This window comes from Vombatus ursinus, unplaced genomic scaffold (assembly GCF_900497805.2).
Source record: "Vombatus ursinus unplaced genomic scaffold, bare-nosed wombat genome assembly UNPS02014852.1, whole genome shotgun sequence".
Lineage (NCBI taxonomy): Eukaryota > Metazoa > Chordata > Mammalia > Diprotodontia > Vombatidae > Vombatus > Vombatus ursinus.
In genome coordinates this window covers 566,575-588,639 of record NW_020954630.1, presented here as the reverse complement: position 1 = coordinate 588,639, position 22,065 = coordinate 566,575, and the positions used below count along the sequence as shown (strand labels likewise).

Genomic DNA, 22,065 nt, shown 5'->3' with positions numbered 1-22,065 from the left:
AAAGTATTTCAAGTACCAAGGAACTACTGTAAAGATCACACAAGATCTAGCAGCTTCTACTATAAATGAGAGGACATGTTGGAATACAGTCTTCCAAATGGGAAAAGATTAAGGGTTATAATCAACAATAGCTTACCCTCAAAGCTGAGTATAATTTTATAGAGGAAAAAAACATGTACCTTTAGGGATCATCTCTTTATTTGTACTTGAATCTTTAGCTTCTAACACAGGGACTGGAACATGGTACATGCTTAGTAAATACTTATTGATTGATTAATTAAATAGAGGATGTTCAAGCATTTTGGCCTCTAGACCAACCCTCACAACTATCATCCAGGAAAGCAACTCCACCCACAGAGCAGGCAAGCCAGCCTCACTAAAGTTGTAATTCCCCTTTGGGGAAAGAAAAGAGGTAGCAAGTGCCAGACACGTCAAACCACCACTATCTCCCTTAATGGAGATAGCCCAGAACCCTAGCCCAAGAATCATGGGAATAACAGTATCCCCCAGGCTACCAGCTCTGTTTTCAGTCCAATCCACACAGCCATCATTGAAGAGAGAGAGCATTTGAAGAAGAGTCCTACCTACCTCATCACCACCAGCCACAAACTACTGACCAACTGCCATCCATAAGCTGAGGACACAGGAGTCCTAGGAGTTGCGGCACATCCTCCAAACCACAATGGGTGTTGCTTAAGGCCCAGCCCTCACAGCCATTGTCCTGGGAAGCAATGACTGAGGACATTCCTACTAATGGCTACTCACCTATCACTCATACAGTAGGCAAGCCAGTCTATCTGAAGCTACGAGGGAGATGCGGGAGGCAGCACGTGCCAGGCAAGTCAAACAGCCAACACCAACTTGACCACCACATCCCCTCAGACCCTGAGGGAGGCAGTCCAGGACCCTGAACCCAAAAGTCTTAGGAACAGTCATATTTCCTGATAAAAGAGTAATCAGTCCCCTTTAGAAGACGACTAAGAAATAAAACAAGACAGAACTATACAAAAGAGTAGACGATTATGCTCTCTGCTCTCCAGGTTAGCTACTATAAGTTTTAGCAGAATGTCAGAGATGAAGGTGACCAAGGAGGGACTATACTGGTCTCAGAAGAGTTCATGGAGATGTGACTTTAGCTAGGCTTTGATAGGCAATTCTGGGAAAATCTTAGAAACTGAAGGCTCTGCCCTCCACCTCCATCCCTCATCCTCTCTGTCCCAAGATGGGTAACCCTCTGTCTCAGGATCTTTAGAAGGTATGGCCAATTCCCCCATGCCCCTCAGGTCTGTGTTATAGGCAAGCAAGCATCAGATAGGTGTAAGGTACCAATAAGGCAAAGTAGCTTCTTACCAGGATAGTATATTTTATTTTTCAAGAAGTCTTTACATACCTAGCCAGTTCTCCATCACAGCCCTCTAACTGGGGGCAGGGGGGGTAGGGGGGACAGAGAATCAACTTAGGTGCAAGTACTTGCTCTCCTGGCATCAGTCTTATGAGAGTGGGGGTGGGGAGGGGAGCATAGGACACTCAGGAAGAGGCCTAGAATTCTTGGTTCTCTATGAGCACTTATAGACAGAAAGGAAGAGGGTCAAGCATAACATCTCCACAAGAATAAGGATCTAGATTGAATTTTCCTTGAAAGTGTGTAGGAAACATAAATAAGAGGGACAAAACTAATTGGATACAAACTGTGGGGCCAGTAATGAGGTTTGTGATCGTATCTAGAGTTCTTCAAATCCTGGGGAACCTGGGAGACTCCCTTCTCCAGCCACTGCCCTCCCCAACATTGGGGATTGGCTGGGTTTAGAAGACAAAGGAAGTTGTGCCCCCACTGGCAGGTCTAAGGGCCTCCTCTGCTTGGGCCAGACTATCATCAGCTTTCTGACTCAGCTCTTGGCATTCTTGTATGGTGTCCTGGAATTGGCGGCATGCATCTTCCAGGATGGAGCTGCCCTGGGCCTGTGGTGGCTTCCAGTAGCTGGGCTCCACCCAGGGCTTAGCCTCAGAGGGGGGAAGCACAGAGACAGGCCCTGGGCTCTGGTGCAAGGATTTATCAAGGTCCCGGCACAGCTGGTAAAATTCACTGCCCTGACCCGACACTCGCTCCCCATCGATGACCTTTAGGCCAGGCAACAGCTCCCCTACTGCAGCCCTGTAGGAAGGGCTGTTGCAGAGTGGGTTGCTAAGCCGTGCCAAGGGGTCCTGAAGCCTCAGATGTTCCAGCCGCTGAAGTCCTGCCAGGCATTGCAATTGGCCCACCCCAGCCAGCAAGTTACCAGCCACATTGAGACTCTGCAGGCTCTCACAAGAGGCCAGTGGTTCTAGCCCTGTCAAGCGGTTGGCAGACACATTGAGTACAGTTAGCTGCCGAAGAGAGGCCAGGGGTCCCAGGTGGGTGAGGGTGTTACCAGACAAGTCCAACCACTCCAGCCCCAAACATTCACCTAGGCAGCCCAGGTCCACCAGTCCCAAACCACAAAGTTTCAGCAACAAGATGGATTCCAGGGAAAATTCACCTGACCAGGCTTTAAGCATCTGGGCTGTAATACGCACCCTATCACCCTCTCCAGCTCTCTCCCCATGGGGCTCCATGAGAGGCAGGTGGCTATGGTCTGAAGCCTAAGAAGGCTTCAGTTGTCTGGAGTCTGGTTATCCAGGGATGGGTGGGTGAACTGGGGAAAGTGTTAGTCAATGGAGATCTGGCTTCATCCAAGGGTCAGCTCAGATAGTCACTCCTCACGTACACTGTCCCTTGCATCAACAATCAACTTGACGTAGGCCAAGTTCCAGGTCGTCTGTTTCAGGGTCCCTGGGGTAGGAAGACAATCAACATGTTATTGAACTCTACTACAGAAGCAACTTGGTGTGACAAAAAGAGCATTAGAGGTGAAGTCAGAAGTTGTGGTTTCAAAACTCAGTTCTGATGCTTGCACTGTGACCTTGGACAAACCACATCCTCTCTGGGCTTTGGTTCTTATCTGCAAAATGGAAAAGAAAACACCACCACTATCCACCTCACAGTTACTATGCATGGTTCAGGTTCTAAGTGCTACAAGCAGCTTTAGAAAATGGAGAGACCAATGTGGGTTGAAATAGTCCCTGTCTTGGCAGATATGATGGCACTATTTTGCAGGGAGGGATGTGTATCTGGGGAAGGATGTTTCAAGCTGGGAATAGATAGAAAATAGCATAAGCTAAGGGCAGAAGGAAAGAATGAATCATGGTATGGAGGGAAGAGATAGAAAAGAACCTGACCTGGCTGGAGGGAAGGATGTGCACTAAGGGGAAAGGGCTGGATAAATTCAAATAGCTCTACTAAAAGAGACAAATCCCAAGCTAGTCCTTCAATGCTGACTTAAGGCCCACATTCCCTACATACTTGGGCCATGCTCAGGCTGAGACACTCAGGCTGGGCCCAAACCCAGGAGTCCTAGCTCAGTACCAACCCCTTATCCTGGTGGCAAGTTGGATGTGCCTCAAAGGCACAGAAAGGAATCAGGAATGGCTTCTGAGGATGATGGCCGGGAGAATCCACTCACCCCACGCGTTTTCGAATCTGGTGATTTTCAATTGCAGCCACTTCCTAAGATATGCTGCTATTAATTACAACAGTTAGCACCTTGTAAGCAGACCAATCTCCATGGAAACCAGACCCTCTGCCAAGGCAACCAGCTCCTCCCATACCAGCAAGGAACATTTAAAGGGCTAGACACACCCAAGTGCCAGCACATAATTTCAGAGGCAAAGGTCTGGGAGGGATGTTAATGAATATTTCTATAATTCTCTTTCTTTCCCTCACTGACAGTACCACTGGCTTTGGCAAACACCCTTATTCTATGAATTCTTCTGCAAGACTCCACTAGCTGCCCTACTCCCCTTACCTAAATCATCTTGTAGCGCAAAACAACAACACAACTCAAATTAAACAAACCTAACCACTGTCTTCTGCACATATCTGTTTCTCTCTCCATTCCCACATCTAATCTAAACAAACATTTTTGTGTTTGGTCTTTCTAAAGGGCCACCTCTTCCATGAAGTCTTCCCAGATTCACTCTACTAGCTCTCAATATCCCTAAATGTAGTCCAATATTATTCATCAACACTGTGAAGAAAAAGTCAGTTACACTTTAAAAGAAAGCTAAAACATAAAATAAGTGATTTCTTTTAACTGAAGACACAAGCCACGCAAAACCAGTTTACCACTCTTCAGCTTTCGCCTCACTCTCTATACATTTTTGGATTCCTTGTGCCCTTGGAGTCATAGAAGCATTTGCCCTGGGAGGGATTTGAAAGCTCATTCAGCTCTGGCTTTCATTTTACCGAGGAGGAAGACGAGGCACTGGGAGATGAGGTGATACATTTAAGGTAATACAGCAGGTCAGTGGCAGAGGCAGACCTGGTCCAAAGCCCAGGTCTCCTACTGCAGGTCTGACCTGGCCAACAGTTTATGATGGTTCTTGAAAAAAGAATTGCTTCTCAGGAGGGTTTAACTAAGGGGCTTCAAGTCCTGTTGAAGGAGATAAATTCCATTATTTAGGCAAGAAATAGAGGTTAGCTAAATTTGAATCTAAGTAACTCCACCTTTGTTTTAAGTAACTACAGAGTAAATGGCTACGGTTTGCTGAGGAAGTACAAATACAGAACAGTGTTACAATAAAAGCAATACTCTCACAACATATACCACAAGCTAATTTTTTTCTTAAAAGGTAGTGAGACCAACTTTGAGGCTTGGTTGGCTCAGACTGTTGACATCACTGCACGATCAGCTAAATACAAAGCAGTTAGGAGGCTTTCCAGGGCATTCTGCTGCTTAATTGGTAGATCCAGATGGACAGCCCAGACAAGAGAGTTTCATTTTCCAAATCAACTTGAGATTGCCTATCTTTGTTGAATATGTTTCTCTTGCTGTGGCTAAACAAATCTCTCTCTCTCTCTCTTAATTTAACTGCTGAATGACGAATGAGAGTCTGATTTTGCTCCACATTTAACCTAAACTACCAGGGGACTGTCCTGAGTCAGACCTATCCCAGAACAGATGTGCATCTGACAAAACATCCTGTTCCAACAGATATTTCTTTGTGGCAGTTAATTCTCTGAACAATATGTCACCTATATCCTGTCTGTGCAAATGCCTTGTGAGCTGTAGTTGTCTCTACCATATATCATTTATGTCATTTTAAAGTAGATATTTCTTAACTGGGTTTGCCTTTTCTGTATTCTCATATATATCTGTACTTGTTAGTGCAGCCCATCAGAAAAAAACAATGCTCAAAACGTGCTTGACTCTTGGGAGTCCCTGACACCCTTTCAAGGAGTTCATGAGGTCAAAAGTGTTTTCATAATAATACTAAGATGTTTTCATTTCTGAATATCAATAGATGTAATCCTAATAAACAAAAGCTCTTTGGGGTGTCCTCAACAATTTAAAAAAGTATAGTGGGGTGTTAAGACAAAAAAGTTGAAAACCACTGGAACAAACATTTCCTTTGATTTGTTACTTTTCTGTACAAAAGAAGTCATATAGTAAAATCTAATTGAGCTTGTACACATGCTGTATTCATCAAATTTGCTTGGAAGTAAAAGTATATTTAGGCAACTATTTTCTTAGAGTTTTCCCTTTTGATTTTCACAACAGGCCTAAGTCTCAGGGGTTACTGTATGGCAAGCGGGCAGTGTACTGAATTTTAAATCGGGAAGTACTAGGATGAAGTCTTGCCTGACACCGTTGGGGATCACGGACAAATCACTTCTCTCTGAGCCTCAATTTCACATCTGTAAAATTGGGATAATAATACTCACCTTGAAAGACTGTTGCAAAACTCAACTGAGATATTATGGAAAGCACTTTGCAAAATATTGCATAAATATTATTGTTATTATGTGGACTATAGCAGAGAGGTATGGGAATCAATAAGCCCCTGGTTCTTACTCCTACATTAGCTGCTTACTAAGTAGTTAGGTCACAGTGCTATTAGGGCAGACAGAGTCATAGATTCAATTCTTGAATGGGCAAATTAGTTTTTGCAGAGTCAAAATTGTACCTCGACAGATCAGTACAAATTCATCTACCCTGAAAAAAACTCAAAAGTACACATGCATTGATAGTTGAACAATAGCAATATCTCTGTATACAAAAAGCAGTATTCTAGAAGGATCTGGGTAGCTGTATGACAAAGGGTAGAAGACTCCCACTTTCTGAGCCTGTTTTACTTTCTGTACAATGGAGACAATGACCCTTGCAGAGGTTAGTTTTTTCACACAAGATAATCCAAGGAAAAACAATATGATGAAAAGTAAAAGTCTTCTAAACCTCTTGCTTCTTCATCTACAAATGAATGGATTCTCTCTTAAGTCCCTTCTCTCTATTAGGGAACTTATACTCAGGAAACTGGTGTAGTTTCCTCACTGAGTCTCAATTTTCCTACCTGAAGCATAGGGCCCACAATGGTATTTCTGTTCTGCCAGAAAGGGGAACAACCAACACCTGGAAGAATGAGCCAAGATCCTCTCATAACTACCTGAGATAAAGGCAACTACTCTGCAGAGCCGTGTGGGGGGTGGGGGGAGTGGGGAGATTTCTATGCCCCATCCCATATTCCTAGGAAATACTTCAGCCCTTTTCCTTTGACAGGATTTCCTTCCTCAACAGCCACCCACAGGGAGGCAAGCCAGCCTAGCTGAAGCAGCAATGCACCCTGAGTGAGAGACAGGAGGAGGCATGTTCCAGGCCAGGGGTGGGGAAGCTGAGACCTCAAAGCCACGTGTTCTCAAGGCCGCAGGTTCCCCACCTCTGTTCGAGGCAAACAAATCATCACCACTACCTTAACCATTATCTCCACTCAAACCCTGATGGAAACAGCAAAGACCCTAAACCCAAAAGCATTGGGAGTAGCAGTGTCTCCCAGGTCACTAGACCTGTTTCCAGACCAAGCCCTCCAGCCACTATTGAGGGGAAAAATCATTGTGGAAAAGAGGCCCACCGATAATAACAACAGCTGCTGGTTAGCTGTTACCCAAAGGGAGGATAAGTCCTGGGTGTGGATACAACCCTCAAACTATTGTGGGTTCTGCTTCTGGCCCAGCCACCACAGCCATCGTGAGAGACAAGGCTAACCATCCCCAAATGCTACTACCATCTCCCTCAGAACCTGAAGGACACTAGAAGACTCTGAATCCAAGAGGTTTTGGAATAGAAATGCTTTTAGTCTAGAAGTGGATATGATTTTATCAGTGGAAATGACATCAAAGAAGAAGCATTAATTACTAGTTGCTTAGCTGCTTAGCTGCTACACCCTAAAGACCACGAGACCTTTCCAAATGATTTGCAGATGAAACATTCCATACGTGTTGTCTTCCCATTAGAATGTGAGCTCCTGGAGAGCAGTGTCTGATGTTTTGTTTTTTTTTTATTATTTGTGTACCTAGAGTTTAGCACAGTACTTTGCAGAAAGTAATAGAGGGTGAAAGGGAGGGAAGGAGAAAGGAAGGAACAAAGGAAGAAAAGAGGAAAGGAAGGAAGTCATATGCCCTGGTTATTTTTTTTTCAGATCTGAACACAATGTGTTTGGAGGAAGGGACACTAAGAAAATGACAGACATATGATCATAGGTTTTAGATCTGCAATGGGCTTTAGATATCATCTAGCTCGGTGGTCCTCCGTGTTGTCTGGTGACCCCTAGGGGTACCTAAAACCCTCTCAGGGGATGCTCTGGGTCAAAACTATTTTCAGAATAATACTAAGACATTTTATTTTCTAACATAAATATTGATAGATACAACCCACATAAACAAAAGCTCTTTGGGGAGTCTTCAATAAATTTTAAGAGTGTAAAGGAGTCCAGAGACCAAAAAGCTTGAGAACCAATGATCTAGAACAATTCCCTACTTAGATGAGACACACTGATGAGGAAGCTTCTCCAAGATCACACAGTGGGTAGTGAAGTGCAAAGCAGGCATTCAAACCCAGGTCTTCTGATTCCAAACCCTATTTTCTTTCCACTATGTCATGCTATTGGTCACAGGCATTGAACATGGCTACACATATATGAATACAAGCATACATACACACCTCTTTCTGTAAACTAAGGAGGAAGTGAAGTATCTGAGTAATTCTTAGGCCAGTGCTCAAAATATAAAATGAATCTGGCATTATAATGAAAAATAAAACATGGCCTCAGGAGGACAGACACTGTGGGAACAAAATGGGTTGGAGGGACTTGAAAGGCAGGGTCTGGATGCATCAGCCCATTAGAACGTGTTTAGTGTGGCGGAAAGAGCACTTATTTGAGCATCTAGTGGTTTTAACCCAACTCTGCCTCGAGTTCATTGTGAGAAGTAGAGGAAATCACTTTACTTTTCTCAGTTTTAACTTTGTTTCTTCACATGCAAAATGAGGGAATTGACTGGATGATCCTTCAGGTCCCTTTTAGCTCTGACAATCTATGAAAGAGAAAAGGGACATGCATCCCCAAGGCTATCTTCTTAAGCTCTTAGTTAAGCTGGCCAAGGACCAAGCTGGGAAGAAGGCCTTTGGACCACCAACCCATCTCATTTTTCAACCTTCCTTTCCCCCTTTTAATGTCTCCTACACCAGATTCCCAAATGTCAGCATGCTGGTCAGAGTCCCATATTTTGGCATCCCATCTGAACTAGTCTTCCTGAACAATCCCCAATTTTCTCTTTCTTTCCTTAACTCCCTCATCAAAATTGACCTGTCTGGTGACTCATCCTTTTAGGGCCTCTCTCATTGGGTAATATGATTGACCTTAACATGTTAATGTGTTTTTTATATTACTACTTCCAGTTGAGGCCTGTCCTCTTTAATAGGAGCCCTCATAAAACACCATCTTAACCTGCTGCCTTATTTCACTCTATTGGATGCTTTCCTTTCAGGATGCACTATGGTGTAGTGAATAAAAGCATTGGATCTGGAATTGAGCCTTGGGTTCAAATCCTGGGTTAGCCCATTAGAATGGGACAGCCCTTGCCCTCCCTACCTTTCAGGGTTGTTTTGGTCGGAGTACTTCATGATCTCCTCACTCTACTTTGTTTTCTAGTTTTGTTTATATTTGTCATATTCTGCCCTACCCATTAAGCTACAAGCTCCCTGATAACAAGGATTACATTTTATTCATTTGTGTAGTTCCTTGTACACAGTAGGAAACAGTAAAAACTCATTAGATTCAATTTACCATGAAGGAGTGAACCTTATGGGGCAGATTAGTGGGGGAGATACTGTGGGAATGAGGGTAGCCCCCAATGCATACCACTTAGGTTGCAAGCTACTCCCAATTATCTGAGCATAATCCTCTGTGACTCTGGGTCCATGAAGACATTAATGGATAAATACAACCTTTGAGATTTTTAGGTCGGGGTTACATATTTTCCCTTCCCTATTAAACTGGTACATTTTAGCATCCTTTCAAGAAGGCTTGAAAGAAATTTTGAGAAATGTTTTGTTGGCCTGCACCTATTTTTCTTATCAAGCAAAGGATCTCCCTGCTATTGCCTATCCTTCTATAAAACACCTTCTATGATGTTGAAATGGCTTGGTAGATATATGCTTCACAAGCTGTATGACGCAAGATATGATCAACTCTGCTCCTACAAGGTAATAATAATCACACAAAAAAGAAACAAACATTTTTACTCACATATGAATAATGAAATTGTAACTTTTAAATGACTTAAAAGAAAAGTGACAATTTTCTGATTAAGCACGGAGATCTAGGCATCTGAAAGCTGTCCCAAATTTCATCAAATGGGCATAAAATTCCTGTTGTGTCTCCACCGGAGGGAAAGGGCACAGTTCTCAGAGACTACAGGTCTTATCAGGTAATACTTTAATCTGTTGCCTACAGAGGGTCTCAGTGGGTGTAAAAATGGGGGAGGGGGGCGGTGTGGAATGGGACCAGAATGCTGAATGCTCTGAGCTCTCTGGATTAGCAGGAGTGGGTTAACAGCTTCCACATCCTCTAGTCTCTCCAGGCCCTAAACACTTAGGCTAGCTAAGGAAGCCAGAGCTAGAAAAGGCCTTCTCTTCCAACTGACTACTGCCATCCCCAGGCTCAAGGTCAAAGCAAAAGATCAAGGATGGAAGGCCAATGTTGGGAAAGTTCTCCATCTTGTTCTCTGAAAAGCTTAATGCTCTCCATCTCCAGGGAATGTCTCTGATCTAAGATGATAGGGCTGTTTGAAGAGTCAAATATGCATTCAGAGAAGGCTCTAGAGCAGGGGTAGGGAACCTGCAGCCTTGAGGCCACATGTGGCCCTCTAGGTCCTCTACTGAGGCCCTTTGACTGAATCCAAAGGCCTCGAGGCCACAGGTCCCCCACTCTTCTTCTAGAGGGTGGGTAGGACAAGCAAAAGATGACTCGCTGGGCCAGGTTGGTCAGACACTACACTTTTCCCAGTAGAAGTAGAAGTAGCCTCTCTCAGGCTCCATCTCTATAGGAAGCTAATGGAAATGGTGGTAGAAAGCTTTGGAGCTAAGCTCTGACAACAGCACAACAGAAACAATCTCACCATTTTCATGAGCCTCAAAGTGCAAACGGACCTTCAGGAAGATGTGGAGATAGCACACCTGTGGCAGCACCTGGCTCATTGAGGCCCTGGGCTCTCAGGCCACCATCTCACAGGGCTAGAGGAGAGTCACTAGGTTTTCTGTAAAGCTCTAAAATCCTCGGGACAGGGTCCCCCCAGATTCTTCAAGATGATGCTTTTTGGCATAATTATAGGGGTGGTGCTTCTGTTCTACAAGTCATTCTAATATGTGAAAGGTGGAGTCCTAGTGACCTGACTCTTTCAGCCATGGTTGTCAGGGTGGGAGGCTACCCTGATTCATCTAGGACAATAGCCTCTGGACTTCTTTTGAGTTGTAGAAATAACCTGGGCTGAATCAATGACAATCTGGATACAATCCAGTATCTGTGATACTGGAAAGACTCTCTCTGATGTCTGCTCAAATTATGGAGAAAACTTGCCAATAATGTACTGAAGCAATGGGTAAAGCAGGGGATATGGTCTTCAAGGTCTGCTCCATGTTAGGGCAGCCACCTGCTACCAAGAAGCCTGGGCGAGCCCTGAATTGTTCTGACTCTTACTGCTTACTCTCCAGAGTATCTTTCTGGGGAGTCTGTGAGTAAAACACAACACGTTTCCAATGGCTATCTGCTCAGACTGATTCTCAGTGAGCAGAGGCTGCCAGATAGTTCATCTCAGAGTTCTGGATTGGCACATCAGGTAGTGAGGTAGGTTCATTTTCCTTCGACCCATTTCAATTTCTGGAACACCTGCAAGTACATGGCTTCATGGAGTTGAGGCAGACAGAGCCTTGAACAAAAAGGCTGGAGAGAGCAAATGGTAAAGAAACAACATGGGCCATAAATTAGCAAAAAGGTCTCGATGAGACAAAGAAGTAAGGCAGAGTCATGCTACAAAACAGCTCTGTAATGCTGTGGTTCCAGCCAAGTTCCTGAAGATGATTGGGGTATGAGGGATATACATCATTCTTATTCACCCTAGCTCTTCCAAGGGGAGTAACGAGTCTGCTCTTCTACATTGTGAGCATAAATGGGATACAATAGGCTTTCTAATCTTCAGATTTCAGAGCTGACTCACTTTCATATGATAAGGGAACACTGATGGCTGAGATGGATCCCTTCTTGGGCTAATGTCAGTGGATTTTATGACTAACTCCTTATTTTCCTCCACTTTATTCCTCTTCACTGCTTTTTCATTGCAGCTCTTTCCCATCCCAAGGGACTGCTTTCCTTCCAAGTGATGCTGGAGAAATGTGCTTAAGTGAACCTTGACCCAGCTGATGTGGGCCCAGCACAGGGTACAGATGGCATGGCTGGTATTTTTGCAGTCAATAAAAAAGAACTTCCAGTCCACTGAGATGGCCTTTGATCCTAACAGTTCAGGGATACATGCTGATAATTGGGATCATTAGTCCCTGGGCCAAAGATGGTAGGTTTAAGTGGTCTGGATGGTGCCCTAACTTTTTCCTCTGGTCTTAGTCTTCCTCTGGTCTTCATTTTCCCTCTTTTTCTGGATACTCATCTCTTTGGCCAGCCAAGCTATTGAGAGTTCATTCCACCTTGGTTCTCATTCTCACTGTAGTGGTCACATTCATACTGAAAGGATATCTTGGTGATACAGAAGGAAGAATTGGGCCAGAGCTAGAAAATGTATGATGTAGTTGAAAATCAAATTTAGATACTGTGAGAAGACTATCTCTTCTGATCTCCCTTCCCCCCTTTTCTTTCCCTCACTACCTAATCTCCCACGCTCCTCCACTTACTTTCTCTGTTGAAATCTTGCTCTTCTTGAGAGGCATCTTCTTTCTCCATCCTATTCCAACAGGTGATTTTTTTCCAGATGACAACTGAAGGTACTGATGCCAAAGCTTCCCTTTACCTTGTTCTGCCTAATGCTGACCTGGCATAAGGTGCAGGTTGCCCACTCCAACACTTGTGTCAAAGGACTGCCACACTGATGAGTTATATTTTCCCTTCTGTATGCAGATGGTATGAATTTTCCTTCTTGACTATTCAAGCAAGCTTAGTTCTGACCAGGCAGAGATGAGGTCTTCTGATCAGGGTGTGAGCAAAAAGCAATCCTTTGAAAGGCTAGGAAGTCTTCCTTCTCACAGCTCTTCCTCTTAGAGTTAAAAAGTCTCAGCCTCTTCCTTCAACCATTCCTTTTCACTGGACTCCAGTCTGACTTCAGTGTCTGGTACATACTTCCTGGCACCAGACCCAACAGCTGAGGGACATCAGTGATGCTGAACAAGCACGGGGGACAACAGAAGTGGCTGCTGGCTTCTGGGAACTGGTCTCAGCCAGGGTGGTACACGCCTTGAGACCTGGCTTCAACTGAGTCTAATGCACTATGCTTCTTATTGAGTTTGTTTTTTTCCTTTTCTGACATCTTGACTCTAAAAAAGATAGCTGAATAGTAGGGAAGGGGCCCAGGCAGCAGAACAATTTTCAAAGAAAGACTCTCTCTGATGTCTGCTCAAATTTGTCCCAACTGAGGTTATATTTGGGAATAGAAAAAATAGGCCAGTATTGATAGGAAGGAATAAGAAGACTGAAAAGAAGAAAGTATGTGATGAAAAGAGGTAGCTACAGGAGAAACAGCAGATACGCCAGGCTCAAGACAAAACCTCAAAGATGAGGAATCAAAACTTTCTCACATCAAAAGCCCTAGTAATACTATACACTATTCTCTTCTGCACAAAACAAACTGGTTCAGAGCAAAAAGGAGTGACTCCTCAACTTCAAAGCCTCCTCTGATTGTAGTCCAGGTGGATTTTATTGGGTTTGGTTTTTTTGGCCTAACTGGAGCTCTTAGAGATGAACTATCCTTCTACTCAGCATGGCCTTTCTTCCACACTGCTTCCTGTAACAGCTCTTACAACTGATCTCGGGCCTAAATGGTGATCAGGTGATCAAGTGTGGGTGATCTTCCAAGAATCCTCCTCCAGGTAGAATGGAGCCAGAATTGCAGCAGACAAAAGGGGCCTCTGGTGAAAGCCAGCAGACTGCCTCATCCCACACAATCACTCAGATGCCAAAGGACTAGAAGGCGCAAACTGGAACAAGTGGACCTATGGTGGAAGAGGGTAAGATGAAAATTCCATCAGGCTTCCCTTGATTCAGAGTCACTTCTGGAGCTGGGTCAGACAAGTTGTCTGCATAAAAACAGAGTCAATTCAAAGTCTGTCATGCTAGTTCGAAGTGGTATGATAAAGTTAACCCAAAGTCATTGCTCTTCAGTAATATAATTCATTACATGGCTACTTTACTGCTAATCTGCCTGTTCAGTTACCTCAATCTTTAATTAATGATAAAATGAGTTTGCATTTCAAGGAGAGACGAAAGCAGTGCAAGAAGAAAGCCCAAGATTAAAAATATGTTATAATTCATAAGATGCATTTTACAAACCCCTAAAGGATTTTTTAGGACTGATACCGAGTCCTAACTAGGCTACTGACTCAAGTTCAGGGCTCTGTATAATGGAGTAAGAAGAATTAGGATAATTTGAGAAAGAAATGAGATGAGAGAAACAAAGATAATAAAAGGATATAGAAACAGCAAAGAAATTGGTATTATTTGACTTGTAAAAGAGAAGATCTAATATGGCTGTCAACTAGATGAAAAGAAGACAAAATTGTACAGTGGAAAGAACATGATGTATGAGTCAGAAGACCTGAGTTCAAATCCTAACACTACTATTTACTACCTGTGAAGCTTTGGACAAGTTATTTCATATCTCCGGCTCTCAGTTTCCTCATCTGTCAAATGAAGGTGTCTGACTTGATGTTTTCTTGAATCACTCCAGTTCTGAACCTTATGAGCCTAACTCTCACCTCACAGAATATGATAATCAGCTATTCTCTATCTCCTTTGAAACGGAAAAAAAAAAAAGGACTGAAGTTGTAGCAAGAGAGATTGAAATTAAATATAACAAAGTACTTCCCAACATGGAAAACTGCCCAAAATTGAAGAGTATTACTACTGCAGCAGGTGTCAGAATCATCTTCTAGGGATGCCTACGTGGCTTAGATGGCTGCTGTGCAATGTATTTCTATGGGTCAGTAGAGAGGACAGACTGGATGATCTTTGTTTTGAGGGTCTTGGAAAGGAAAGATTCAATACTTTCAATTCTATCCCTATCTCTAGCCAATACCTAATCAAGTCTTTGAGGTTCTCATTTGAATATTAAGTTTTGTTTAAATGCCTATTCCTCAATAAATCCTTCTCTATCCCTTCTACTGTGGTATTTCAGAAAGAATGTTGAAATTACAATCACAGGATTAATCTCAGCTCTGCTGCTTTTAACCTGTGACCACGAACAAATTGTAAAATAAAAAACTGGACTAAAAAACTTCCAAGGTCCCTCAACTTAAATGGTGATCCTATGAATTTTAAATTTGTGAGCCCATGAACCAGTAGTGATCTCTTTATGGTACTGGCATTCATAGCACTCTGTTAACATACATCAGGCATTGATCATCTTCTATTTTATACCACAATTACTTGACTTATCTCCCTTGCTAATAGCTCACATTTGTATAGAGGCTCTAGAGTTCACAAAGCATTTTCCTCACATCCTATAAGGTAAGTAGTATAAGTATTACTATTACTATATTACAGATGAGGAATGGGGCTTAAAAAGGTGAATTGGTCACAAAGTCAGGGTCATGGTCACAGAGCTAGGAGTCTCTAAGTTCTCAGAGGACAGAAAGTAAGTCTTATTTACTTTAGAATCACCATCAATGCCTAGCATGGTCTCCTGCACGTGGTATACACTTAACTATTTGTTGAACTCAAGTGTATAATATAATAAAAGTATTATTCTCTGTGTTCGTAGGAGGTGGGATACTAAAAAAAAATAACCCCAAAACTAAAGGCCTTGTCCCTGCTCAAGAAGGATGTCAGAACATTAGACATGGAAAGGATCTTAGGAGTTTTCTAGTCCAGACTCTTCATTTTACAGATGAAAAAAACTGAGGCCAGGAGAGGTTAGGCAACTTACTCAAGGTCACACAGTAGGTAACAGATCTGGGACTAGAATCCACGCCTCTAGGCTCCAAGCCCAGTGTTTTTCCTCCTATACTATTGCCAGATAGGATTTAAATCAAAAACTACCGGCAAACTACTGAGACTTTCTCACTTACCACAAAGGAATGGGAGAGGGTCCTTTCAGGCTGGGTTAGGGTCTTGGTTACCTCCCCAAACCTGTATTCTAGGACCACGTTATAATCATTTGCACAGTTAGGCCACTTTTTGTGAACTGTTTTTCCTGTTTAAAATCCTCCATCAGCAATTATATAAAATGTAAATCTGTTTGCCTTTCTCCTATATAAGCTGTATTTCGGCGTTTGCATATTCTGTCTGCACCATATTTATTTGTAATCCCTTTGTTCTTACTATCCCTTTCCAAGTGAGTGAGCACTGAATCAACGCTGGTCTCTTTGCCTTTTGTCTCAGCTCTCCTTACTGAGTTCCTGCTTGCTGTCACCCTCTCAAACTCTCAAGGTCCCAGCCCTACAGTTTCCAACCAGAGAAACAGAGAATAACAGACTAAATTAAACAATTAGAGCATCCCATTTGAGGCATGGAGCCCCTCCAAAATGTTTGACAAATGGTCTTCCAGCATCCATCTGAAGACACCTTTAGGGCACAGGGGATTTTGAAGACAGATTGTGTGTTTTGTGACATCTTGGGTTGCACTCCCTTTGGCCAGTTTGTGACAGTAATAACTGATATTTATAGAGAGCTTTAAACTCTACAAAGCAATTTTCCTGAAATCACAATTTTATGAACTAGATAGTACGAGTATTTTTATTCCATTTTGCAAATAAGGAAACTGAGGCTCATGTAACTCGTCCACAGCCAAACTGCTAGTGAAAGATATAGGATTCAAACCCAAGTCTCCAAAGTCCAAATTCAGAGCCACATGAGAATGAGTCCTACCTACTAAGGGAAGAGCCTAGGGAGAAAAGAAAAGGAAGGATGGCTGGGGTACTGTGTGCATTCACATACATATGTGTCTAACAGGATGAGGTAAAAATAACTACAGTTAATTTTTTTCACATATGAAAACTTGCCTTTTATAAAGCAAAAATAAGCAAGAGAGAATGTTTAAAATCACAAAATCATGTACACCTTGGTGTTGCATTAAAATTTTATTTTACTTTCAAATATGAACCACCTACATCATGCTATTTTTTAACCACATCCTGATTTTTATGTAACCCTGAATATGTGCATATATTTACATGTGTGTATATCTTCAACAATCCGAGAGATATGTGATCTCATCAGGGTGGGTACTTCTTTAACCAGAGTTGAGCGTAGTGCCTGGCACATAACAAGTGTTTAACAAATATTTATGGACTGACTGACAATAGATGTCAAACATTCAAAAACTTCTCATAGTTGTGAGTTTTGTGCATTCATATCTTCCTCTGAAGAATGCACCCAGCACAATGAAGTACTTCCTCCAACCCTTTGATCATATCAGTCCTACCAATGTTGTACTTGGGCTCCATCTGAGGCCTCTCACTCCCTCAACATTTCTGGCTTACCTGACTTTCTGCAAAATTCATTCTTCATCCACTTTGTCTTTCCAGTACTAACAGCTTAATAGGATATCTTTCATGCAACTGTTATTAGGGATGAGGGGAAAAAGAAAGCAATAACTTTAGAGTCAGATAACCGATAACATCCTGGTTTAGCTACTTATTAGTTATGTGATCTCAGGAAAATCTCTTCACTAAATTTCCTAATCTGTAAAATAAGGAAGTTGTACTAGATAAACTAAAGTCTATTCAATCTTAAAATCCTGTGAATTGTAAGCCCTATAGGGCTCAACACAGACAAGAGCATTTACAGAAATCCCACTTACATATGATGTGTTTTGTTATTTAAGTCCACCTTCTCGATGTGCAGTTGGTGGAAACACTACAGCAGTGGAAAAGACATTAAACCAGCAATGCAGAGACGTTGTTTTTGTCTTACTTCTGGCACACACTTTCTGTGTGACCTTGAGCAAGTCATACAGGATTAAGAGTCAGGGAGACACCTTGGGGGGGACCAGGGGACAGGAATCTGTGGCCTTAAGGCCACATGTGGCCAGCTGCGGGTTCCCCACCCCGGCGTCCAGACCAACCTCTTAGTTTAATCAGGAATCCATCACTATAATCCTGGTTATCTACCCTCTCCTTGAACATTTCCAATGAGACATCCCTACCTCAAAGGTAGATGTGGAATCTCATAGAGACATGAATGTGTATGTCTATGCATATATGTAAAGCACTCCGCAAACCTTAAAGTGCTACATAAAAGCTAGCATGTATATATTATTAACATTATATGTTATTATTACTATTACATATGAGCTAGAAGGCACTCCAAACCCCGCTGAAAATAACCCCTTTATTTTACACATTAGGAAACCAAGTCCCAGAGAGGTTACCCCAGGTCACACGGGGGATCCTGGGGATAATCCTCATTCCTGCTTCAGCCACCAATAGCAGGGCGGCGTGAGGATGGAGCGGGCCGGCCTGCGCCGGGACCATGCTTCTCCGGGACTAAGAATCTCGTGTAAAGCTAAGGTTCTTCCTGGGTGGGCAGGGCACTCGCCGGGCCATCCTGTTTGGGCAACTCGGCTTTAAACCACCCCCCGGACCCTCACCCCGGGCAGTGAAGGGGAGTCGAGAAGAAATGATGCACAAGTCCCAGCTCCGCTTCCCCAGACAACAGCGCTTCTGCCGACCGTGACACGACCGTGACCCAACCGTGACCCCGACCGTGACCCCGACCGTGAACTAAGCCTCGCCTCGCCTCGCCAGAGGCCCTTACCCCGCGCCGTGGAGAAAGTCGCTGTCAGGGCGGTAACGAACAGCACCCAATCCAGTCCGCCCACAGAGGCGGGCCCGACCCGGGGAGCAGCTCACGCCCCACTTTCGCTGGCGGGAGGCTCTCCAAGGACGCAACCTCTAGGACTAGCCAATGGTGAGGCTCGGAGAGAGCCGAAGAACTGGACCGGCTCATCGGGATGTGACGGAGGGGGAGCCCAGTCACCACCCAGAGATGCGGGCGGGGTTGTCAAGGAGAATGACCGCCTACTGAGGCCGAAAAATCGTGTCCTCCCCCGAGTAAATAAACAGTCCAAGTGGAGATTTCTCCACCCTCCCCCTCATTAGCGTGCTGTGCTATGTAACGCGCATGCTCCAATTCTCCTGGTTTCCTCCACCATCCATAGGTCTCAAGCATCTCTCACGTGAGTCGTCACTATTTTTAGGTGGTCTGGGCACGCATCAAAGCCCAGTTTCACAAGAATGCACCCTAATTCTTTCGGTAGACACATTTGAAGCTGGAATATAAAAAGTTCTTCTTAGAAAATGTAAGGTCAGTGATAACTCTACCACTTGGAAAGTATTTTTTGTACATTATTATTCACCATGTCCCCCACTGGCAAAATCTGATCCAAAGAATAACTTAGAACTTCAAAAACAAAACACATTTTCTTTATTATTATTTTTAATTGATGAATTGACTTCACTTAATAAGTATGTATTGACTAACTTTTAAAAAATCATACTGGTTACCAACAGTATTGGAAAAGTGTGAATGTAAACTGAACGACATGTATCACATTAGGTTCAGGGTTTTTGTTTTTGTTTTTTTTTTGGTGAGTTTGGTTTTTTTTTTGCATATAGGCAAATAACAAAATGACAAAATCTTATTAATGTGTGGGAAATAACCAAGAAAAGAATGGTGAGTGATTGGAAGAGGGAAAGATCAAACCACATGATCTCCAAAGTGTGTTCCAGTCTTAAGATTCTATGACCATGAAATACACATATGAATACATATAACATATGCCACTTCCAACTTGCAAAGAAAGTTTTAAAAGCTATAGTGCAAATTGAATAGAGAAAGACTAGAGGGATGTAAAGTAAGGGAGCAATTCTAGAAGGGTAGGGCTCATCAGAGAAGACTTATTTGAAGTAGCCAGTAGATGAGAATTAGAGAAAAAGGACTGGAAGAGGCATTGTATTTGGGGAAAATGCCATGAACAGAGATATAAATGGAGTTTAGCCAGTCACATGTAGGAATGGGAAAGGTACAAGTAGGTGAATTGAGCAAAGGAACCTGAAATTCAGTAGAGAAGGTGATGCTAGAGAGGAAAAGCCAACTCAGTACCATGTTATTCAATTATTGAGTTCAACAGATACTTTTGAGCTCACCTGCTATGGGGAAGGCCTTAGAGAACTTGGAGTCTGAGCTGGCAGATAACATTCTAATTCCAGGGAATGGCAGATTGAAAAATACTTTTTGAAGCTGGGCGGCTGTGGTTGTTTTGCTTTGGAGGACAGGGTCATTGGATGGAACAATTTATCAAGCTTTCCTCTAATACTTGTGGAGGTATATCAAAAGCAGTCTTTTTAGTTCAACTAAAATATTAAGAAATAAATATTTCTCCAGTCTTTCTAGACATTTCCTTTTAGGAAAATGTATAGAACTTTTAAGAACAAAAACAGAAGACCAAGGGAAAATAGATTAAGAGTGATAACCAAAATGAGAACAAAAAGTACCTCCTTTCTTGTTAAGATGTTGCCTTCTTCATCCCCTGAAGGAGTTGCTATTGTGATCCTACTTTAGTATCTTCTTTCCCATTCAGAAGGGATATAGAGCATAGCAAATCTTGCCCTTGGCCTGTTTCTTGTACCATCCTTGACTTAGGACTATTTTTACATTTTTTAAATAAAGTTTTATTATATTTAAAAATATAAATCCATTTTTGGCTCTCCACAGTGTTTGCTAACCCCTAGATTGGAGTATTGATCACAGATCACAGATCAAAGCTTTTTCCACTCTTGAGGGGAGTGGTCATTTAAAGACCCAATTGTTTTTAGAATATTAAGTGATTATTCTTCTATAGGAATAGAATGTGTTAAGAACTGTTAAAGGATCCCCTGAACTTGTCTTTTTGAGTTGCTATATTTTCTAGGAGCACTGGACCCAGAGCATGCAGGAGACCCTGAATGTGTCAAGGACAAAGTTTACCTTTAAACTGACATAATTCGTTGTTTGTACCCCAACCTGGATTCCCTACGTGTCCTTGAGGGGCAAGAAAGGTGCCAGCCAATCTGTGCCAGTCTGGGATAATGCTTGTATAGTTGGGGTCCTTTGCAGATAAGCAAAGCCTCCTATCTTCATAGTCTAATGGTTCCCAAAGGAAAAAGAATGTGGTTTTTGCCATTGCCCTGCCCTCCCCTTTGGGATGCCATGATGAAACTGTTTTTAAGGAAGATTACTCAGGAAGCACTGGTTCTGACCACACACTAGAGCAAGAAGATTCTAGAGGCAAGGGGACCATGTGGGAGGCAATCTGCAATAGTTCAGATGTAAACTGGTAAAGATACAGACTAAGGTGATGACAACTTAAATAGCAACGAAGAGATGAATACAAGAGACCATTTTCCCCTCAATCTATTATTTATTTATTTTAATCTTCTTTTGAACATTTTCTCCCTCTTTCCAGCCTTTCTCCCACCTGCTGAGAAGGCAAGCAATATGATATCAGTTATACGTGTGAAATTATGCAAAACATTTCTAAATTAGGCATGTTACAAAAAAAAGCACAAGAAAAATAAAGTGAGAAAATTATTCTTCAGTTTGTACTCAGAGTTCAATTCTCTCTCTGGAGGTGAATAGCATTTTTTCATCATGAGTCCTTTTGAATTGTCTTAGATCGTTGTGTTGACCAGAGTAGCTAAGTCTTTCACAGTTGATCATTGTTACAATATATGATTATCTCCTGGTTCTGCTCACTTCACTGCATCACTTCATGTAAGTCTTCCAGGTTTTTTTTTTTTTTTGAAACTATCTCTTTGAAACCATCATTTCTTGTACACAATAGTATTCCATTACAATCAAATACCACAACTTTTTCAACCATTCCCCAATTGATGGATGTTCCCTCAGTTTTCAATTCTTTGCCACCACAAAAAAGAGTTGCTATACATATAGCTCCTTTTCCTTATTCTTTGATCTCTTTGGTATACAGATCTAGTAGTGGTATTGCTGAGTCAAAGGTTATGAAGTTTTATTTTGGTTGTTGTTGAGTCTTTTGGTTGCGTCCTACTCTTTGTGACCCTGTTTGGGATTTCTTGGCATAAATCCCAGAGTGGTTTGCCATTTCCTGCTCAAGCTCATTTTTACAGATGAGGAAACTGAGGCATACTGGGTTAAGTGACTTGCCCGGGGTCATAGAGTCAATATCTGAGGCCAGATTTGAACTCAGTTCCTCCCGACTCCAGTCCTGGCATTCTATCCACTATGCCACCTAGTTGCCCCATAGCCCTTTGAGAGTAGTTCCAAATTGTTCTCAAGAACGGCTGGACCAGTTTACAATTTCACCAACAGTGCATTAGTGTACTTATGACGAGGGCTTCATTCAGTTTCAGACGCTGTGACCTTTGCCCCTTTTCACCAAAAGGAATTTGGCTCCCATTTGTTGAAAACCCTTATCTGCCTTCC

The 22,065-nt window shown here is 42.6% G+C and overlaps 1 protein-coding gene across 5 annotated transcripts; it reads right to left on the bottom strand.

Moving 5' to 3' along the window:
• Window positions 1–1,355: 1,355 nt before the first annotated feature.
• On the bottom strand, window positions 1,356–18,660 carry LRRC61 (leucine rich repeat containing 61). 5 transcript variants are annotated; one of them, XM_027840896.1, is made up of 4 exons: window positions 18,379–18,660; window positions 17,103–17,180; window positions 12,306–13,616; window positions 1,356–2,809 (listed from the first exon to the last, which is right to left on the bottom strand). In XM_027840896.1, exon 4 carries the CDS (start codon window positions 2,590–2,592, stop codon window positions 1,804–1,806), a length of 789 nt encoding a protein of 262 aa, XP_027696697.1. In that variant the 5' UTR covers window positions 2,593–2,809; window positions 12,306–13,616; window positions 17,103–17,180; window positions 18,379–18,660; the 3' UTR covers window positions 1,356–1,803. The 5 variants fall into 5 exon arrangements, with proteins under 5 accessions (XP_027696697.1, XP_027696696.1, XP_027696699.1 ...); XM_027840895.1 differs by lacking the exon at window positions 12,306–13,616; XM_027840898.1 differs by lacking the exons at window positions 12,306–13,616; window positions 17,103–17,180.
• Window positions 18,661–22,065: the final 3,405 nt, after the last annotated feature.

Excerpts from the sequence above, each read along its gene's own strand:
- LRRC61 (XM_027840896.1), bottom strand. The coding sequence starts at position 2,592 with ATGGAGCCCCATGGGGAGAGAGCTGGAGAGGGTGATAGGGTGCGTATT.